The 18,226-nt window shown below is 47.3% G+C and overlaps 1 protein-coding gene across 10 annotated transcripts in view; it reads right to left on the bottom strand.

The window, feature by feature from the left end:
- The window catches only part of FRMD4A (FERM domain containing 4A), a 350,418-nt gene that overhangs the window by 80,446 nt on the left and 251,746 nt on the right, over positions 1-18,226 (bottom strand). For 9 of the 10 annotated variants that reach the window (XM_084517308.1, XM_084517305.1, XM_084517306.1 and 6 more), the window contains 2 exons: positions 8,451-8,545; positions 1,091-1,183 (listed from right to left, as the gene is read on the bottom strand). In XM_084517308.1, coding sequence (XP_084373434.1) covers positions 1,091-1,183; positions 8,451-8,545 — 188 coding nt within the window. Of the gene's footprint in view, positions 1-1,090; positions 1,184-8,450; positions 8,551-12,056; positions 12,062-18,226 lie in introns of those variants that run through there. The other variant, XM_084517300.1, reaches the window with a different exon arrangement.

Here is an 18,226-nt window from a genome sequence, read left to right as displayed (position 1 = left end):
TAAATGGGTGCCTGTGGTGTTTGTTTATTTGTTTAGTTTTGTTTATTTGTTTGAATTGGCCCAACACTCTCATATTTCTGCAGAAAAGCACCATCAGCTTTATGTGGTTCTAAGCACAGGTGGGTCTGGATCGCATACGCTGGAAATATTCAGCTCTGGATCTATCCTTACGGTTTGAAGTACCCAAAATGTAATAGAGCAACCTCTTCTCGTGGCAGAGAGCAGGCCAGTTCTGGAGTCATGGGGCTGTGTGCAGCCTTGATCTGTCCTAAGATAAATCCACCACTAAAGATGGGGACGTAACCGAACAAAGAGGCTCTTTGGAGAATCCTCCCTCGTAATTGAAGTTAAATGAATGACAATCACCGCGCGGGGAAAAAAAGCTGCACTCAGGGGAAGAAACTCCAAAGTAAGTCTTCATTTTTTATGGGTACTATGAAATGAATGAGGGTGATGTCAGATGTAATATAACACTGGAGCGGAAAGGCTAACAGAAGACGACACAGTTACACTGCACTGCCTAGCTCTAGACATGAACTGTGCATTAAAAGTAAGTCAGCCCCCCCCCCGACTTAATTTCCTACATATGCCAGCCCAACCCCCAGCCTCTCTCGGGTTGTTTTAGGGCTGCAAGAGCAAATTTGTCTTCTCAGAAAGTATCTCCCTTGGAGGCAAAGATGCTGTGTGCACAAGAGCACCGACTGCTTTCTAGCATCTCCTAACAGCTGCTGCAAAATTCATAGGTGAAGAGAAATTCTCCCAAACTGGTAAATTCTTCATTAAAATCTTTCTAGTCTGGTTGAATCCGGTCTATGAATATGTTACATACAAACGCGGAAGCCAACTGGTTGCCAGAAATTGCCACCATTTGATATTTTCAGATAACCCATTGCACCATGGTGTGGTTGAGCCCAGAAGGTAAGTACAGGTCATACTGGGATTAATTTAGCCCCTGACATAATAACGCACAGTCCGGGCACAATCCAGGGGAAATGGATGGAAGCAAGCGAGGAAAAGAGTGCTCTCCATGCAGGTGGCTCCTAGGGAATGAGCTGTAATTCGTGGGAAGGGTTTGCTGTCACGCACTTACCTGACACAAAAGTACAAAACAACCGGTCCTGACTTCTTGGGGAAGTCATGCTCCAGCACCCTGCGGTCCAGCTGCAGCCAGTTCAAGTGTCCCCTGGCGAGAGAAGAGAGAGAGAGAGCTGTGAGCCCAGCGCCTGCATTGAGGTCGGAGGTGCTCCAAAAGATGAAGCCAAGTGCGTGCTGTTTGCCCTCGGCCCCTGCGTGCTGTTTGAAAGACGCACAGCAAATGTTTGAGGAGCGGGGGCGATATCAGCCTGGCAACATTTCAGCCTGGGAATCGAGCAGCGAAAGTTCAATCCGTCAAGGGGGGCAAGCTGGCAGCCCCAAACATTATGAGCTTCACCTTTTTTATTGCAACCCCCTGGAACAATTGTGTGGTTGAAAGTCTGTCAAGATTTTCATTAGAAATCCTGGTTGTTAAGAGTTTCCACAAAGCCTGCAATATTTCACTCGAGGCTCAGCCTGACTGTTTACAGCCTCGGACAGTTTATTTACCACCCACATGCTTGCAGTAGCCTCGCTGGGCTTGCCCAGCCTTTTGCTTTTCCTCCTTCAGAGAGCTCCTGAGAAACAGCTGCTCCCTGAAACGCTGCAGCCCCAATCCCCACACGCTGCTTTTCTCCAGCCTCGATGGTACCTGTCGCTGTTATTTTCCCCTGCAATTTACCCGGCGGTGCCTTGCAGCTGGAAGCTTTCCTGGGCAGCAGCTCTGTTCTTTGTCATGTTCCATGAGCGGCGTTTTATAAACACCACGATTTGTATTAAGGGGGCACAAACCACTCCCCGGCTGAGAAAAAGGCCCCGTTAAATTAGGGGCTGTGGAAATACAGAGGGTGAAATTCAGGCTCCTGAAGTCAGCAGGAATTTTGCCGCTGCCTTCAGTGATGCAAGGGCTGCATCCTGTGAGCATTTTGCGATTGATTTCAGGCAGAGCAGATTTCACCCAGAGGGAGAGGCAGCCCGTGCCTTCAGCACTCTGCTGTCTAGACAAGCAAGGGGAGAGAGAATTGAAGTGATTTTTTTTTTTTTTTTCTTATTGTATTTTATTTTTGGGGTGGGGGTGAATCGTGCAGCAAATAAAGCAGGAAATGGATTTCAGATGTCCTGAGCTCCCTTCCAGTGTCTATTCACCAGCTCACGCTAATCCTCGAGATTAATTCTTCACGCCACCAAAAAAGAAGAAGAAGAAAAAAAGCTTGCTTTGAAAAAAAAAAAGTGTCAATTTAAGTTCTAGGGTTGCCACAAGCCTCAACAATGTACTCTGTCAGCAAACACACTCGGCTTTCACAAGTGCCTGCCCATTACTCCTTAGCAGCGCATGTACTTTGGGCAACCGAGAAACTCCCTTGGCAATTAAGCAACAACAGCTCTTTAGCAATTTAACCAGATTTGTAGCTCCCTCTCCGTTCTAGAAAAATAAATAAAGGGGAAAGGAGCGATTTCAGAATGCTTTGAATCGCCTGGGTTCAGTCTGAGTTTCCAGACGGCTGCCCTGGCTTGAAGCGATGCAGATGAGGGTGGGCAGATTTCTTGCCCCATGCTTTATATACTCATCAAGTATGTAGTTTCATAAAGTTTATCTCTGGGATATTTTAACGTTTAGAAGGCTTTTTCTCTAGATAAATCTTATAAATAGTTTATATATATATATATATATATATATATATATATATATATATGTATTTTCTCTAGGTAAAAGGCAGCTTGAGCAGTGTAGGAGCGCACACAAACCTACTCGCAGCCTGGCTACTGAAAAGCTGTGCCAAGGCCATGATGCAGATTTGCAATCCCAGCTAATCGATGTCTCTGCTGACAGCAAGTCTGCCCAGCCTGGGACAGTGCTGCACAAAGGTGCTGCCCAGGATCGGGGTGAGGATGGCCCCAGTAATGGGGCTGGGTGTATGGGCTGGCTGCATCCCTCTTCTTGAAACCCAGTCTTTTTCCTGCTTACCACTTTTTTTTTTTTTTTTTTTTTTTTTTTTTTTTTTTTTGTGGCCTGAACTCCCATTATGTTTCTTTTAAGGAGAATCAGAAAAGCTGAAATTAACCGTGAAGGCCATAGCACGCACGGGGCTTGAAACTAGACACACTCCCCCTTTCCTAGCCACATTTATCCGTGTAGGACAGAGTGTGAAACACTGTCAGAGCACGGCAAAGTCACACTAAGCCTGGCATCTTATCCTGAACCTGTCCATCTGCATTTGTGCCTCCAAAGCAGCAGCCACCAGTGGCTGACGGCGTTACACACGGGCTCCGACCAAGACCGATTTGTTGACAAAGGACTTGTTGTCTGCATCTATGTTTGTCCAACAGGAATGTCAGGGTTTGCCAAACACATACAATGAGGTGTTGAGAAGCCACGGCGCACAAAACACTAAGCAATTTCAAGGTATTTTACATTTTGAAGACTTGCTCTTTTCATTCTCACTGCCTTTTACCCCGAGAAACTGATTGATACAATCAAAAAAAGAAATATCTGCATGTGTGTGTGCATACCAGGTTACACGGCCATGCTGCACACATTGTGGGTGTGGGTAATGCTCGTACTAAGTGCCCACCGAGTTTTGGGTTGGAGAGTTTCATTGCTCTCATCTGCATGGAGCTTAAATCCAAAGCTCCTTCAGAGGAGGAAGGTCACTTAAATCGCTGCCAGGAGCTAACTGCTCGCTGTACTCCATTTCCACTTACAAGCTTTCATCGCTGAGGGCTCCTACGCTGCAGATTGTCACCTAACTCTTTGTTTTCTAGCATCCATGTGTGGCACGTACAGAACAGCAGCCCTGAGCAGTCCCTGGCATCCGCCCGTGAACGCGGTTTATCGGGGAGCCGAGCTCCAGTGCTGTTATACCACAAAACGCTTTGCTCTGGAAGCTGTCGTGCTGTCTTCAGCAGAACTATTCACGGAGCACAATCCCACGTAGGACAGAGAAGAGTAAGGGCATACAACCCTAGGCATGTAGTAATCCCGACAGTATTCACGGACCAATTTAGGCAGCCTGCACTGGGATCCCATTTGTACGTGCCTATGTCTAGCTGTGTTTCCTTCACACTTCAATTTAGAGGCCCAAAATAGCTTTTGTTTCATTATCTCCATTGATTTGCTCATTGAGGTATTTACATCAGTGTACTCGCGGATAATGGTGCACACAGTTTTGGGTGACCTATGTGGCAGCTGGCTATTGGAAGCCAGCTCATTTTTCTCTGCTGGTTGTGCTCATCTTGGCAGTTAAACTGGTGTGTCAATAGCCAAAACATCACTGCCTTTAGAAACAGGAACTGGGTCCATTTAGGTTACAGACCAAGTATGGATTTTGGTGCCCAGCTTTCGCATCGTCATTTGCAAGCAGCGGTTTCTGTTTTCTTTTATCAGGGCTTTCAGAAAAGAGTGGCGCATCAATACTTTGCCTCCAGGTGGATCTGTTTACACAGATTTCCTGGTTAATGTCCACTTTTCTGGGAAGTGGGTCCACATTGATTTGTGTTATAAAGATACTTGGGCCAATAAACCAACTCACGTTCCTTCAGCGTCAGACTCACTGAGTTGAATGGACATTGAGACAGACCAAGTCAAGTAACAGAAACCATAAACGCTATTTTACATTTTCATCAATCACTGCAGAAACAAACAAACAAACAAACAAAAAAACACCAATAAGCTCACAGATTTTATCATTTAAGGTCTTCAGCCTTTAACAGAAATGTTTTTGAAAGGACTGCAAAGCTCAGGTGGATATCTGAGTCCCTAGCTCTGGTTCTGCTACATGGCTGGAGGGTGCAAATAGGTTTTTCGTCCAGTTCCTGGAGATGAGGCTATTCCCAGGAAGCCTGGTGCCCTGCTCTCCCTCTTATACTCTTCCCTTGCTGTCCCATGAGCCATAGGATCTTGGGATGAGCAAGGGCTCTGTCATTCCCTTATCATATTAGTGCAGCCTCTAGCACAACTGTAACACAAACAGTTAGGGCCCCAGCCCCTTGCAGTTTTTATCTTTTATATTATGAAGCTAAAGGAGCTGCTCTGCAGGATCTGCAGTGATGAAGGCAGGACAGGCATCAGCAAAAGGACGCGGACCAGCTTTTGGCTGGGTGCACGGAGAGGGGGAGCAGTGGGATACAAAAGTTGGTAATTCCCCATGGAGCAGGTGACTCCTGTTTAAGGACAAGCAAAGGACACAGAAAACCCATGTGTGGCCCCAAACAGAAGGGGAATCCTGACCACTTTCTCTCCATGAATGCTGCAAGGGCCGGTGCTAAGGGAGAGGGCGGCTAGTGCAGATTCATGCTCAGCTGAACCCGTTCCCCATTCCTTTTCACTCTTAATCAACCACCAAATAGATCTGCTGGCTTCCCATGAAGCTTGGCCCCACGTGCTATGCAAGGACACCCTTTTGACCCGCGCTCTCCCTCAGTTAATGGCTCACACCATAAAGCGTTCCTATGATCACTAAAAAAGGAGGCGTTATTTTTTCCTCCGTAATAGGCTGACAATCTAATTTTAGTCACACTGAGCGTGGTAACGACCCTATATTATCACAAGAAACTATTAAGTCGCCAACGCAAAGGTTGTTCCTATTGATTTTCTTCTCAGGTTGTCATGATAGAGCGCAACTAATGAATGGAAATCCCCAGTCCAAATCATTTCTAAATAAATTACTCTTATGGAGCTTTTACTCTTAAATAGAAGAATTGATTTAATACTTTAGTGGCTTTTCTTCTTCCTAAACTTGCAATTTAGCCAACCCCAGATTACATTTATGAACCCAGTCTGTCCTGTTTCAGCTGCTTATGGGCACCTTTCAGGGAAGGCACATGAAAGCTCAGCAGAACGGTATCAGCAGGGGGAAGGAAACCCCTGAGGGTCTGTGTCACAGAATTAGCAGCTTGCTCTTTGCGTTTCTGGCCCGTATCAGTTATAGGGCCGTGTTCGGTGCTCTGCAAACACATGATAAGAGACTTTTTTTTCCCTGGTTTTGAAGAAAATAATTCTTTTCACTTCCATTTCGCATTACAGGTTGGGATCTGAGGTGCAGACAGACCAGTTTACTTCCTGAAGGTGACATGGGGCATCCATCTGCAAGACCCAGTCCAACAACCCAGCTATCATTTTTTTTTTAATGCTGCGTTCAGTCAAATAAAGTTGGCTGTTTGTGTCAACTCTGCTCAAAGCTTTTTACAGTTGAGGAGGACATATTAGGCAAATATTATTTGTGTTACAGCCACAGCAGTGAGGAAGTCTCAGTATAAGGGTGAGAGTCACGGCGGGGCAGCAGAAGGGCTGCAGGCCAAGCTTTATATTAGCTGGCATATACCAACCCGCTGCTGGATTGGGCTGGCTGGATTTAATGAGGGTGTTCCCAAAGCTTTCATCTGGGCTGGCTGAGCATCTGCTAAAATATGTTGTGCTTCATCTTGACCACAGGTTGGGAAGGTGACCAAGTGAGAGGATGCCTCAGGCTCTGCCATCCTGTCTGGTCAGTGTGCATCCATCTGCATCTGCTGCTCATCTTTGAGCTGGGCCTTGACAGCTGCTGTCAGCCTCTCCTGCTTCTTCCCATTGCTAACCCAGATCCTTGTTCACGCTGTTCTGTGTTAAACCTGGAGGCCCCTGGAGAGGCCGGACTCTGCCTTGTTGCCGACACCTCCTCGTTAGCTTGCCTTGCACTCTCAGGGGAGCCCTGTGCCCACTCCTCTCAGCTGAGAGCTGGGCCTTGCTCAGCTGCTCCGTGTTTTGCAGTCTGACACGTTTCTTGCTTTTCAAGAAAATTTTCATTTCTTAGTCTGCTTGGGCTTCCCTGCACCCCTCAGGCAGCGCCAACTGAGTAACTCACTGTCTCCAGTAAGAAATAACACACTGGTGAAGCCATTTTCTCCCCCTGCTTTATAAATTGTCAGCGTCTCCTGATGTTCCTCCTTTGAGGCCAGTCTCATTGAGGTGTGTTGGGCTGGAGATCTCCTACAAGGCTGAGCCTCACAGAGAAATGGGACAGATTCTGGGCTTTCCTGTGATTCAGGTCCTTTTTTTTGCACCTGTCTGACACTGAGCATCCCTTCACCCTGTGAGCCGTGACCTGAGATGGCCTCAGGCAGGTGCTTGCCAAAGGAACTGTCCCTAGAGGGGCAATCACGGCTCAGCTCAGTGTGGGTATGTCTGTGCAATCATTCAGCAGCTTCTCATTACCCAATTCCAAATCATTATTCCAGCAGATAATTTCCATTTCTCTGCCACTTCTGCAGGGGAGTGGAGCTGGCTCATGAGAGCCGTGCTGCTGACTCAGCTGTCCCCAAAACCCATCACTGGCTTTGCACTCTTGTCTTTTAAGATGATATAAGTGTGTGGGGCTTCCTTCTGATTCATCTTATAGAAAAACCTACTGAAAACTAGGGTGGGATTGGGTGGATGGAGTTAGAGGACAGAAATGTGGTGCTGAGGAAAGTCTACAGAGAGAAAACAGAGAGCTGGAAAAAGAAACAGGGGCTGTGCAGGGCCTGGGAGGTCACAGTTGAGGACTAATCATAGCATTTGCCAAACATTTAATGTTTACCCAGTGCTAATTTTATACATGCCTTTTAAACAAGGGGTATAAATGTCCTATCGTGAGAGAAAAACTCAAGTTTTATGGTGAACACAGGACTCTGGGAGCTGGGGTTGAAGGTGAGCAGCCAGCATTGCCTGAGGTGCCTGCAGTGGCAGAGGCCTGCTCTTTGGTTCAGCTCAGCCGTAAGGCTCTTGTGTGATTCCTGGCAAGGTCAAATCCTCTTTTATTTATTTATTTATTTTTAATGGAAATTTTATATTTATAAATATTTTTCCTTCATGTTAAATTTGGCAATCCTTTCCTTTCTCATGCTTTCATCTTCCCATTTTTAAGACATTCTAATCTAGGATCTAAAACATCAGATTTTTATTTTATTTTATTTTATTTTATTATTATTATTATTTTAACTTGAAATAAATTAGCATTACCTTTAAACCTGCTTAACACTTTAACTGAAAGGTTTTGCCAGTCTGACAACATCTTGGAACTAGCGAGTGGATCTTAAGTTCAGAAGAGCTTAAGCTAACATTTTTCCAGTGAGAAAAACATGGGATGAGGAAGGGATTTTTTCTGTCCCTGTACACTTGCAGCAATGCTGAACATGTTGTGAGAGGCCTCCAGCCTTCAGAATGAGAGGCTATACAGGTCAGACTCAGATGTGGGACACGTCTGGGGGACACATCAGTGGGATGTCCACTCCGTAAACATTGATCTAGATGTTGGTCTTGGGATACAGAGGTCTTCTACACTGGTCATTTTGGACAACACTCCCCTGGATTTCCTATGATCTAACAGACTCCTCTTAGGTCTTTGATTCCTTGCACTTACGTTTCATCTGTGAATGCAATTCCAAAGTATTCTTTCTCCTTCAGGTTGAAATGAGATGCCACCAAGTCAAGCAACTCCTTGGCCAAAAGCTTTGGCTGGAAAACAAGAATGAAAGAAAGTGATTAACAGAGAGAAATTTGGGGTAATGATACTGTGCTTCTGGATGGACATGCCGTCCTTGAAGGTGCTCCACTGCTGTTGGTTTTACATTCCCTCTGGTGTTCAAGCTAAATGTTCAAGCAACATTAACTCCTCGAAACAAGCACTAGTTTCTCTCCGAGGTAAATAATATAAAACAGGTGGTTCTGACCTCTTCAGTGCTTAAGGTCTCTGCAGGCAGAAGATCTGCTGCCTGCCCGTGTCCATATTTGCCATGACCCGCTCACTCATGCCTCTCTGATAATTTTGTTGTTAAAGCTTTTTATCAAGGACCTTTGCAAGCACATTTCAAACACCCACTCTCACATGCACAGCACAGATACGTTCTCATAACACTAATAAAATACACAATGCCAAAAGATAGGATGTGACAGAACCAAATGAGGAGTAAACGACAGAACAAAATAGTTTCCCATTCAGCATTGCTTGTCATTTGCAGAGAAGGATGCATCCTAAAATGTAGGCGGTGGGAAGAAAGGAAAGTAAAACACATTTTCAGAGTACCCTTGGTAAGAGCATAAAAGCCAAGCTCAAAGAAACTGCTCACCTCATATATACAAAGGCATGTTACTATCACGAGGCAATTCTGGCTTTCCTGCAAAACCTTCTTTGAATTTTACCTACGAATCTCCACCCGCTCTGCTGAGCTCCTGTGTTTTCTTTTGGGCTAGTGAAGTCTTGGCCACAACAGAGCTCTTGTGCTAGCTCTCACTGGTAGCAAACAGGGGTAAAAAGGATCCAGGTGGGTGCTCCTGTGATCCCACAGACCTGTGCTAGCCCCAGACCCCAGAGCTGTAATGGTAATAGCAGCACTGGCACAGCTGGCACAGAGATCCCTGCTGACCTCTTGTAAGGTTTTGGTCTACAAATCTCCGTGCTGCAGCCTCGGTGGAAATAAATCCATCCACAGGCTTGGCTGCCCCAACAAGTCAGCCAAGCAGCTGAGTCAGAGTTACCCCAGACATGAACCTGTTGTTAAAGGCAGATGTGACAATGATGCTGTGCAGAAAGGGAGTGGTGAGGACCTGAGAACCCTGCTGTCCTAATTAATCACCCTGTCCTGTAAATACAAACCCAGTTTGAGTTGAAAAAAACACCTGATCTGTACTTCCAAACACATTCATAGGACTCTCAACCTCTCTCCAAAAATGTCCCTAAACCCTATTGCTGTTCTAGTACCTGACACAGCAATGGCCTTTCCTAAATGCAGCACTAGCTTAAAGCAGCCCTGCAATACATCTGAGCTGTTGTAAAGGAAGAACAGCCTGGTGGATAATTAATGAGGTGGCATGCAACAAGCTTCATTGGCATTCCCAAGTCAGACTTCTCTGGCAGGACTCCTGGAGTCTTTGCTATGAGCACACTACCTGCTGCATTACCTTTCACATACCCTTGAGCTAGCTCCCAAATGGTGCTCAGAGCTGAGCAGACCAGATTTGGGGCTGTGGTCATTTCCCTTGTCCCCTTAGGTCCCTTCAGTGACCCCAAAAAAGGAGCACACCAGCTATGCTGATCTCTCTGTAGGCTCCAAGCAGGGCAGCGAGCTACCCGCCAGCCTTGCTGGCTGTCCTGAGAGGGCAAGGGTGGTGGAAAAGCATGCCTCAAACACAGCAGCATTGCCCAAGCCTGGAATAAGCTCTTGGTGGGGATAAGTTGAGCTTTCAAATTTTGCAAGAGAGCAGAAAAGAGCATTTTCCCCTGGCCACTGAGTGAGGAGCAGCCTTCAGTCACCTCCCCAGACAAGATGGGCAAATGCAACGAGCTGCCTCCTTCCCTCTGCTGAGTGAGATTTGGCTGCCGGAAAAACCCTGGAAAGATGGTTGGCATGGCATGAGTACCCTTGCTGTGCCCAAAAGGATGTGCCCAAAGCCTATGGTGCCAGATAAGTGAGGATAACCCTTCGCCTGGCAAGACAAGGGAGAAGAACAATAGCTACAGTACAATACCTCCATCTACACAGCCCTGGAGCGCTGCCAGGTTAGTTATGGGGCCAGCATCCCCAAAGAGGCTTACAGCGGTGAAGTTAAGCCCTGCTAGCCCCCTCCAAGATTACTTTCCACTCTGCTCTTAAGCTCTGCAATGTTACTGTCCTTCCCTGTAGGATGAGTCCTGTGTCCTAACAGAGATAGGCAATCTGAGTCTTTGGAGTGGGCGTGGAGGAAGGTGCCTTCTCCAGGTAGCAAAGACTCCTCAAGACAATTCTGCAAAGCAGGGATAAGGGCAGGAAAACCCTACAGGCACCGAGCGAGCTGCAGCCTGTCCCGCTGTCTCAGGAGAGAGCCACACACTCCAAGTTAGCGGTTAATCTGCTTGCTGCTGGGATCGGCTGAGCAATGACCTCCTTTCATGTCAGCTGCACAGACAAAGAGCTCATTAGCGATGCCTGTGGCAAGTTGTTTTAATTCATTATTAATTTCTGGACTTCATTTTCCAGAGGGATATTCATTTTGCATTAATAAAACTCCCGTTGCAGACACGTTGAGGAAGATGGGGGCTGGTCTCTGAGAGCAGGGAAATCAGTAGGAAGTGGGTGCAGGACCTGCTGCAGCTAATATATCAGGGCACTGCAGGCCAGCTGGTGAATCCCTTGTGTATAAATCAGGAATAACGGGTGGCATTCAGCCACTGAATTGTGTCCTCCCTGCTGCAGAGCCGGATCCATGGTAAAGGGAACTGCCAGGGCACTGCTGCTCCTCGTCTCCTTCCTATCCATGCCTGCCTGGTGTCCTCCATCTAAACTTTAAATCTCTTAAATTCTAAATCTTTTCAGGAAAAGCAAAACGGGGCACGTGTAGTTGGCTGGTGTGAGCTTGGGACAGGGTACACCAGCAGAAACCCTACAGCTGAGGTACCAAGGGCTGAGTACTTTGATGAAAGGGGTAAGTTGTCAGAGAAATCCTGTTTAGCCAGGGATTCCCCTGCTGGTCCCTCCTCCTGAAGGCCTCTCTCTGCAAAAATACACATAAAGAATGATGTGGGATGGATGTTTTTTATAGAAAAATCCACGGGGTTTGTGGTCCCCCGAGGCTGGGGGAAGAAGAGCCCCCAGAGGAGGAAGGCCTAAGGGCCCTGTGCTCCTGTGCACAGACTGCTTCTGAGGACAGCTCATCTGGTCCTAAAGCAGGCCCAAAGTCCATAAAGACTTGGTGATGGTCTCAGCTGAAGATCAACCCCTCAAACACCTAACCTGAGCCAGGCCAAAACCTAACCCAAGCCAAATCCTGCCCTGAGAGGGCAGTGCCACCATCTGAGGAGGCCTGGGGGCCACAGGCCTGGTGGCACGAGCCCCACCAGGGGTACAGCAAAACCCGAGAAATGCAAGGATCGCTCCACACCTCCAGCAGGTCGTTCTGCCAGCCGTTGTGGAAAACACGGCAGAAACGCCAACACTTCAGCATTAAAGATTCAGTATGATTAAAAAGCCGTGTGACTGGGATTCGAGCAGCCCGAGGAGCTCCGAAGCCGCTTGTTTCCTCAGAGGAGAGACGGGCTGCCCACTTCTGGCCGAGGAGCATGTTTCTCCCTGACAGCTTCCCATTACGTTTAGAAATGAGTGAGTTATGGAGCGAGATTATCTACCCACAGCCCGGCAGGGCCATGAATAAAAACCAGATGACATGGTATTAGCAGCTGCTGGTACGTCCCTGGAAATGTGGGCACACACAAAGTATGTTTTATTGTTTTATTAACGGCCAAAGGAGCCTGTCTGCTCGCCCTCCCCCGTTTCATCACTTTTCCCTAATTCTCCGTGGCAGGAGGGTTCTGGGAAAGGCACGGCTTCAACATGTGGGCAGACGCACGCCGCCTGCATCCAGCCAGCTCAGAGACACGCTGAACTGTGGGAAGCAGGTAACGAGATCATGCTTAGTAATGCCTCGTTTCATTAGATTAAAAAATCCACTGCCCTTCCCTCCCTGTCTCCTTCCTGGGGGGACTCGCAGCGAGGACCGAGACGCTGCTGTGCCAAGTGCTGCAATGCTAAAGGCTGTCTGCTGTACCAAAAAACCCACATGCTCAGCCTTTATTCCAGTGTTGGGATAAACATCTCAGCTCCTCGTGGCATTAACAGTGGCATCCTCAAAATTCAGGGAGTTGAAGGCATGCATACACCAAAGAGCTGTGCCACAGGGCTCTGAACCCCACCAGTAAGCCCCAACTTATATTATTTATGAGCACAGATAGAGCAGATGCTGTCTGGCAACAGGTTGGTGTCTGTAGGACACGCTGTGAAGTGTGTCTGGCCCAAAACAGCCTCTTGAGTCATGTTGACTCGGTCTGATTTCGCTACCGTCCAAAGGTTGGGCACTTGAAAAACATCTGTTTGGTGGCTCGAGTTGAAATGTAGGTTGGGGGGTGTGGTGCAACCCGTCCATCAGCTGGATGGGTGAGGTGGAAAAAGGAGCAATTTGCATGGACACGGAGTAATTCCTGCCTGGGCCATGCCCCGAGCAGCATTGGGGCTCACGTGCCTCAGGGTGCCACGCTCCATCGGCAGCCAGCAGCAGCTCTCGTCTGTCTCGAGCCTTGGGCGGTGCAGTCAGGAGGAAACAGAAGTGCAAAGTGGTGACTCAACGCATGGTTCTTCCCCTCTGCCACCCCTTATAATGTGCTAATGAAGCAATGTCCAGGTGCCCCCACTGAATTAGATCAGCTGCTAAAAACAGCCACAGAGCAATGCTGCAGCACCGCAGTGAGAAGGGCAGTGAAGATGCCCGCTTGGACCCTTTGTGATCCCGCTCTGTTTCTCAAGGCATTGGTTATTCAGAGGCCAGCAGCCTTATCTGCTTTTGGCCAGCAGCTCACGTACAACCCCATGCATGAGGCAGAGCATCTCCCCGTGATGTGTTACGGACGATAACTCCCTCCCATCCCTGCCTTCATGTGCATGAAGCTCTGAAATCTCCCATCCAGGGGCTGCCGAGCTGTCACCCACTGCCAAGTCTCTTCTTGCCAAATTGGTTCTGCCAACAGCTCCATCATCCTCTAGTTTAACACATTCCGTGCACTTTGGAGGAAAGAAAAATCCCAAGTCTTTCCATAGTAATGTGTAAATACTAAATAACGGTCCTTTCAGCTATTGTCTCATCCAAATACAGCACAATAGCATTGTACAAAATTGCTCAGGCTGAAGGCTTGGGGACTTTGGGGGCTTTGGCTTTGAATTTCCCCTTATGGGATTGACCATCCATTTCTTGACTCCACGTCAATACATGGAGTGCATATAATTAAGCCAGGCTGAGATATAGTTACGGGAAAAATTATTCATTGAAACGCAAGATGCCCGGGGAGGGAATGCTTTATTTTTTATCACGAAACAGCTGAACCCTGTCAGCATCAGAGGCTGGCGATGGCAGCACTGCTCCTGCTGGCATACACGGCACCTCGTTCCAGAGTCAGCGGCTGGCTCTCAAGTCTCTTTCCTTCATTTATTCAGGAAAATGAGACAACTTGCCTCTAGCTACCTCCTCGGGAGCGTGGAGGGTGCTGACAGAGCGCCACTGACGTTTTTCTTGGAAAGTCAACACCCACAAGTTGTGGGAATTTAGATTTATTAGGGTCAGAGAGACAAAGACAAAAAAAAAATCCTCAAGATTTTTAAAAAAAGCCTGTTTGGTAAAAGGATTAGAAACACCCTACTGACAAGATGCCTTAGCAATATTCACAGATAGCTGCATTTCTGAGTTCAGCTAATACCTGACACTCCATAGCTTAAGTTCGAAACCATTGCTGACAACCTCTAATTCCCCTACATATTAACAACGTGAATCTGCTTAAATATTTTTGTAGGCAGAGAAAGCGTGAGTTTGCCACATCTGCATGGAAAATTCAGGTCAAAGCCTGAATGAGAAGCAGCTAGTTGGAGGAAAAAGACACTTTGGGGTCTGTAGCATCCCTCCTCCCCTTCTCGCCCGGCGCAGAGGCAGCTGCACGCCGGCCCCATTCAGCTGGATCCACGTGGGTGCTCAGTGACCCCATTCCTCGTCTGTTGCCCACTGTATGGCCCTATAACTACGACAGTGTTTTCAGGTGACTGCATCTGAAAAGCCCAGCCAGCTGCTGGTGGTGCTGGGATGGGAAATCTGCCTGTCTTCACAGCCCCGTGCTCAGGCCTGTCTCTCATGCGTGACAAAAGCCTCGGTGCTTCCCTCTGCCCCCTTCTGCCTGCTCCACCTCCTCCTAGCCCGGCTGGAAGCAGCTCCCATTCCCACCTAGAGCAGAAAGGCCAAAAAGATGCAGGTGGGAGAACTTTAGAAGAAGTTGGTAGCTGAGTTTTGTGGTCTGGTGTGCCAGCAGGAAGAGCACACCGTCAGGTATTCCTGCCTGGGGTCCCCCAAGAGCCTGGATATCTCTGCTGTGTATTTTGGGAGTGCTGGCTGGGCACACATCACCCTCACGGAGCATCTCGGCCAGGTCTGCTGTCTCAATGTACCCCTCATATGCCAGAGAGCTGATCTGTGCACACACACAGCCCTTTGCACGAGATTTCCAAAGGCCTGAGAATTAGAGGCGAGTGGCCCAAATCCCAGCATCGCCCCTTGATAAACTTTCTGGGCAGCAAAGGAGGTTTGTTGCGCAAGGTAATATGCATCACGTGCTTGTCTGGTAGCTATTCTATCCACCGGTTTGGGCAATATATGGACAAATCCCACAGAAGCATACTTGATATGGTCCTCCTCTCCTCCACACTCCCTTCCCACCTCACGGCCCTTCCTCCTTGTCCGTGCCCTCAGCTCAGCACTGCAGCCCCCCCTCGAGTCCTTTGCAGCTGAATGCTGGCCAGAAGCAGGGTGAGAAGGTCTGGCCAAACGCAGAAGGAAGCCCAGTCTGCGTGGGCAAGCAGTTGGCTTTTTAGGAGGGGGTTGATGGAAAGTGTGGAATTCCTTATGCTAACTGATGTCAGAATTACTTTTGTAGCTCTGCCAAGGTCACTGCTGGCTCAGCCAGTCAACCATGAAAACACCACTGGAGCAAATTTACAAGTTGCCCCAAGTCAATTTGGGCATGCAACTTTTATTATCCTTTATTTAAATGTTCTAGGTTTGTTTTCAGAGGGTTGGAGGAAACAGATCCTTCCCCTACTATCTCTCTTTGGGTTTCTCCCAAAATGTAGCACAATGTCAAATCTGGTTCGTCCTTTACAAGGCAATCCTGAAGATGAGCTTGGCTGGCTGCTTGCCCTGCTATGTGTTTACTCGAGCAAACACTGTGTTTTCAGGGGACTACACTGGACTCCACGGAAGATTTTATAGTTATTGTCAGGGGCTGTGATCTGTGGATTAGTCTGGCTTTGATGAAAATCCATCCCAACTTTGACAGTTTTGACTGAGAGTTTCTTTGAGCTTTCAGGGAGTTTGGAGCAAATTTATGAGGTACAAACTCAGAAGGGCTGGTACGAAAAAGGTGCCCACTTTTGTGAACCCAAACAGCCAGCTTTCAAGCAAATTTACTTCCCACAGAGCAGATAAAAACATTCACAGCTACAATGGCTGGATTCGCTTGCACAAATCATTGTCAATGTCTTGAACTCATTAATGATCTATTGAAGAGCTTCCCATTTCCTTCTGCATGAAACATCTGTGGGATTTCCAGCTATAAATGAAAAGCGTATGGACAACAGATTCGCAGAGCTGGAGGAAGATACCCACATGCAGGAAGACTTTGCCCTGCTTGGAGACCATCGGTTTCAGATAAGTGGAAGACAGAAACATCTCTCACTCAAAACAAAACACTATTTTCAAGGTCACGGTGGCTTTAAGCATCTCCCAGTTCACCTGTTCTCCAGATAACTGGGACTGGGTTTATTTGGCATGCCCATTCCCATGATTTAGCAGCCCTGGCTATGTCAGTACCAGGAAACTGAGGAAGGCGTGGACTTGGCTGATCTCCAGTCTGAAGCATCATTTGCATGGCCATCACTTGCCAGTTCTGTTCTCCTAGACAATGCCCGAGCACCTTTTGTGGGATAACTTTGCCCAGGAACCATATCTAGATGTTGGTATCGATCCACCCACCTCATTCTAGGGCAAAAGAGCTTAGCTAGGTGGATACAAGCCCAGCCCATGAGCCAGTGAGCAAGTTCTGACTTTCTTCATCCACTAAAACTGACAAAATCATTGATTTTCCTCCCCTCTGAGCAAAGTAAGAGAAAGGATGGGCTCAAATCGGCCATCAGTTGTCACAATGAGTTGAACCAACCCAGACTACACATATTCCTAAACCAGAATAGTAAGCTCACGTGGTATCAGGCTCTGTGGCAATGTTTTCCACAGATTACAAGACACAGCACAGACATGCACAGCACATCCCAGCCTTTCTGCCTGTCACCTAACCACAGCCAGCCAGCCCTGCACAATGCTGTCTTCAATCCAGCTGGCAGAGCGCGAGGCTTTGTCCCCTTCCCTTGGTTTGGTCGCACAGTGGAGGGCACCCTAAGCTGGCCAAGCAACAGAGACTTGTGTGGGTTCTGCAGCACAAAGGCACCTAACCTGCAGAGGCTGCCACTGGGCCATGCTAGCAGAGACAGTGACTGAATTTGGGATTTCATTGCCGTTATCTGCAATCAATTTAAACAAGCAAAGAATGAAGTGAGAGTAAGCATATCTGATGTTTTTATCACTGAACTGGAGGCTGCAGAGGATTTTTCACTTTCCTTTGTGCATGACATAGAGCAGTGATGGATACAGAGCCCAGATGAGATGGAGCACTCCAACTGGAGATCGGTGCTAAATTAATACAAATTGAAGCAGCTCAAGATGTAAATTGCACATGCTGTGGATTTAAGAGGGTTTGTGTACAGGGCTTTGGTTCAAACCCTTGTCTAAACGCAGAGGAGAAAAGACATGGATATGGCATTCTTTGCAGCATGCTGGGTTGAAAGTTATATGGCCTAGTTTGAGAAAGCACTTCAGACATGACAAATTTATGCAGATAATCTGTCTCATAAATGATTGGCTTAAAGAATTTTGGGTCTTCGCGTGTGCTCGCCTTTCAGTTCCTGGAGATCTGTATAATTTTGCAAAAGGGTAGTCAACGGCTGCAAGAAAATCAATTGTGTGTTAAGCCTCCCAACGGCATCACACGTGGCAAATCAAACTTTGAGCATGAAGCGAGTTTCAGAGCCAACTTTCAGTGGCAGGAATCCATTTCACACTCAGCTGACAACAGGGTTTGATAAGAGCTCGGTCAGTGTGAATAACCAGCTGCCTTCTATATATATTCTGATTTGGGAGCATCTGTTGAAGTTTTATATCACTGAGAGGTTGCTGGTTTTCCTTCAAAGTATTAAAGCTACCTTGACAAGGTCAACAACAATTTTTACGGAGGTCAGCATTTTTTATTTTGAAATATTTGATCATAATTCTATCAAACATTAAAGACAGATTTTGGTTGGGGCACATAATGAAATTGGACAGCTCACACAATTCATTTATCTTTCTGACTGTAAACCTCTGAAGCGCTCTAGTTCATCCAGTTTCAAATCAAGTGTAGAAATGTCCATCTCCCTCACCCAGCCTACAGAAATTGGTGCTTGGAAATGTTCTCGGTCTCTTATTGCTGATGTGGAAAAGAAAAAAAAATAATTTCCCAAGACACATAAGCTTAGCAGCATTCTTACG

Source organism: Aythya ferina (genome assembly GCF_964211825.1).
Source record: "Aythya ferina genome assembly, chromosome: 1".
Classification (NCBI taxonomy): Eukaryota; Metazoa; Chordata; class Aves; order Anseriformes; family Anatidae; genus Aythya; species Aythya ferina.
This window is presented reverse-complemented; position numbering and strand designations above follow the sequence as displayed.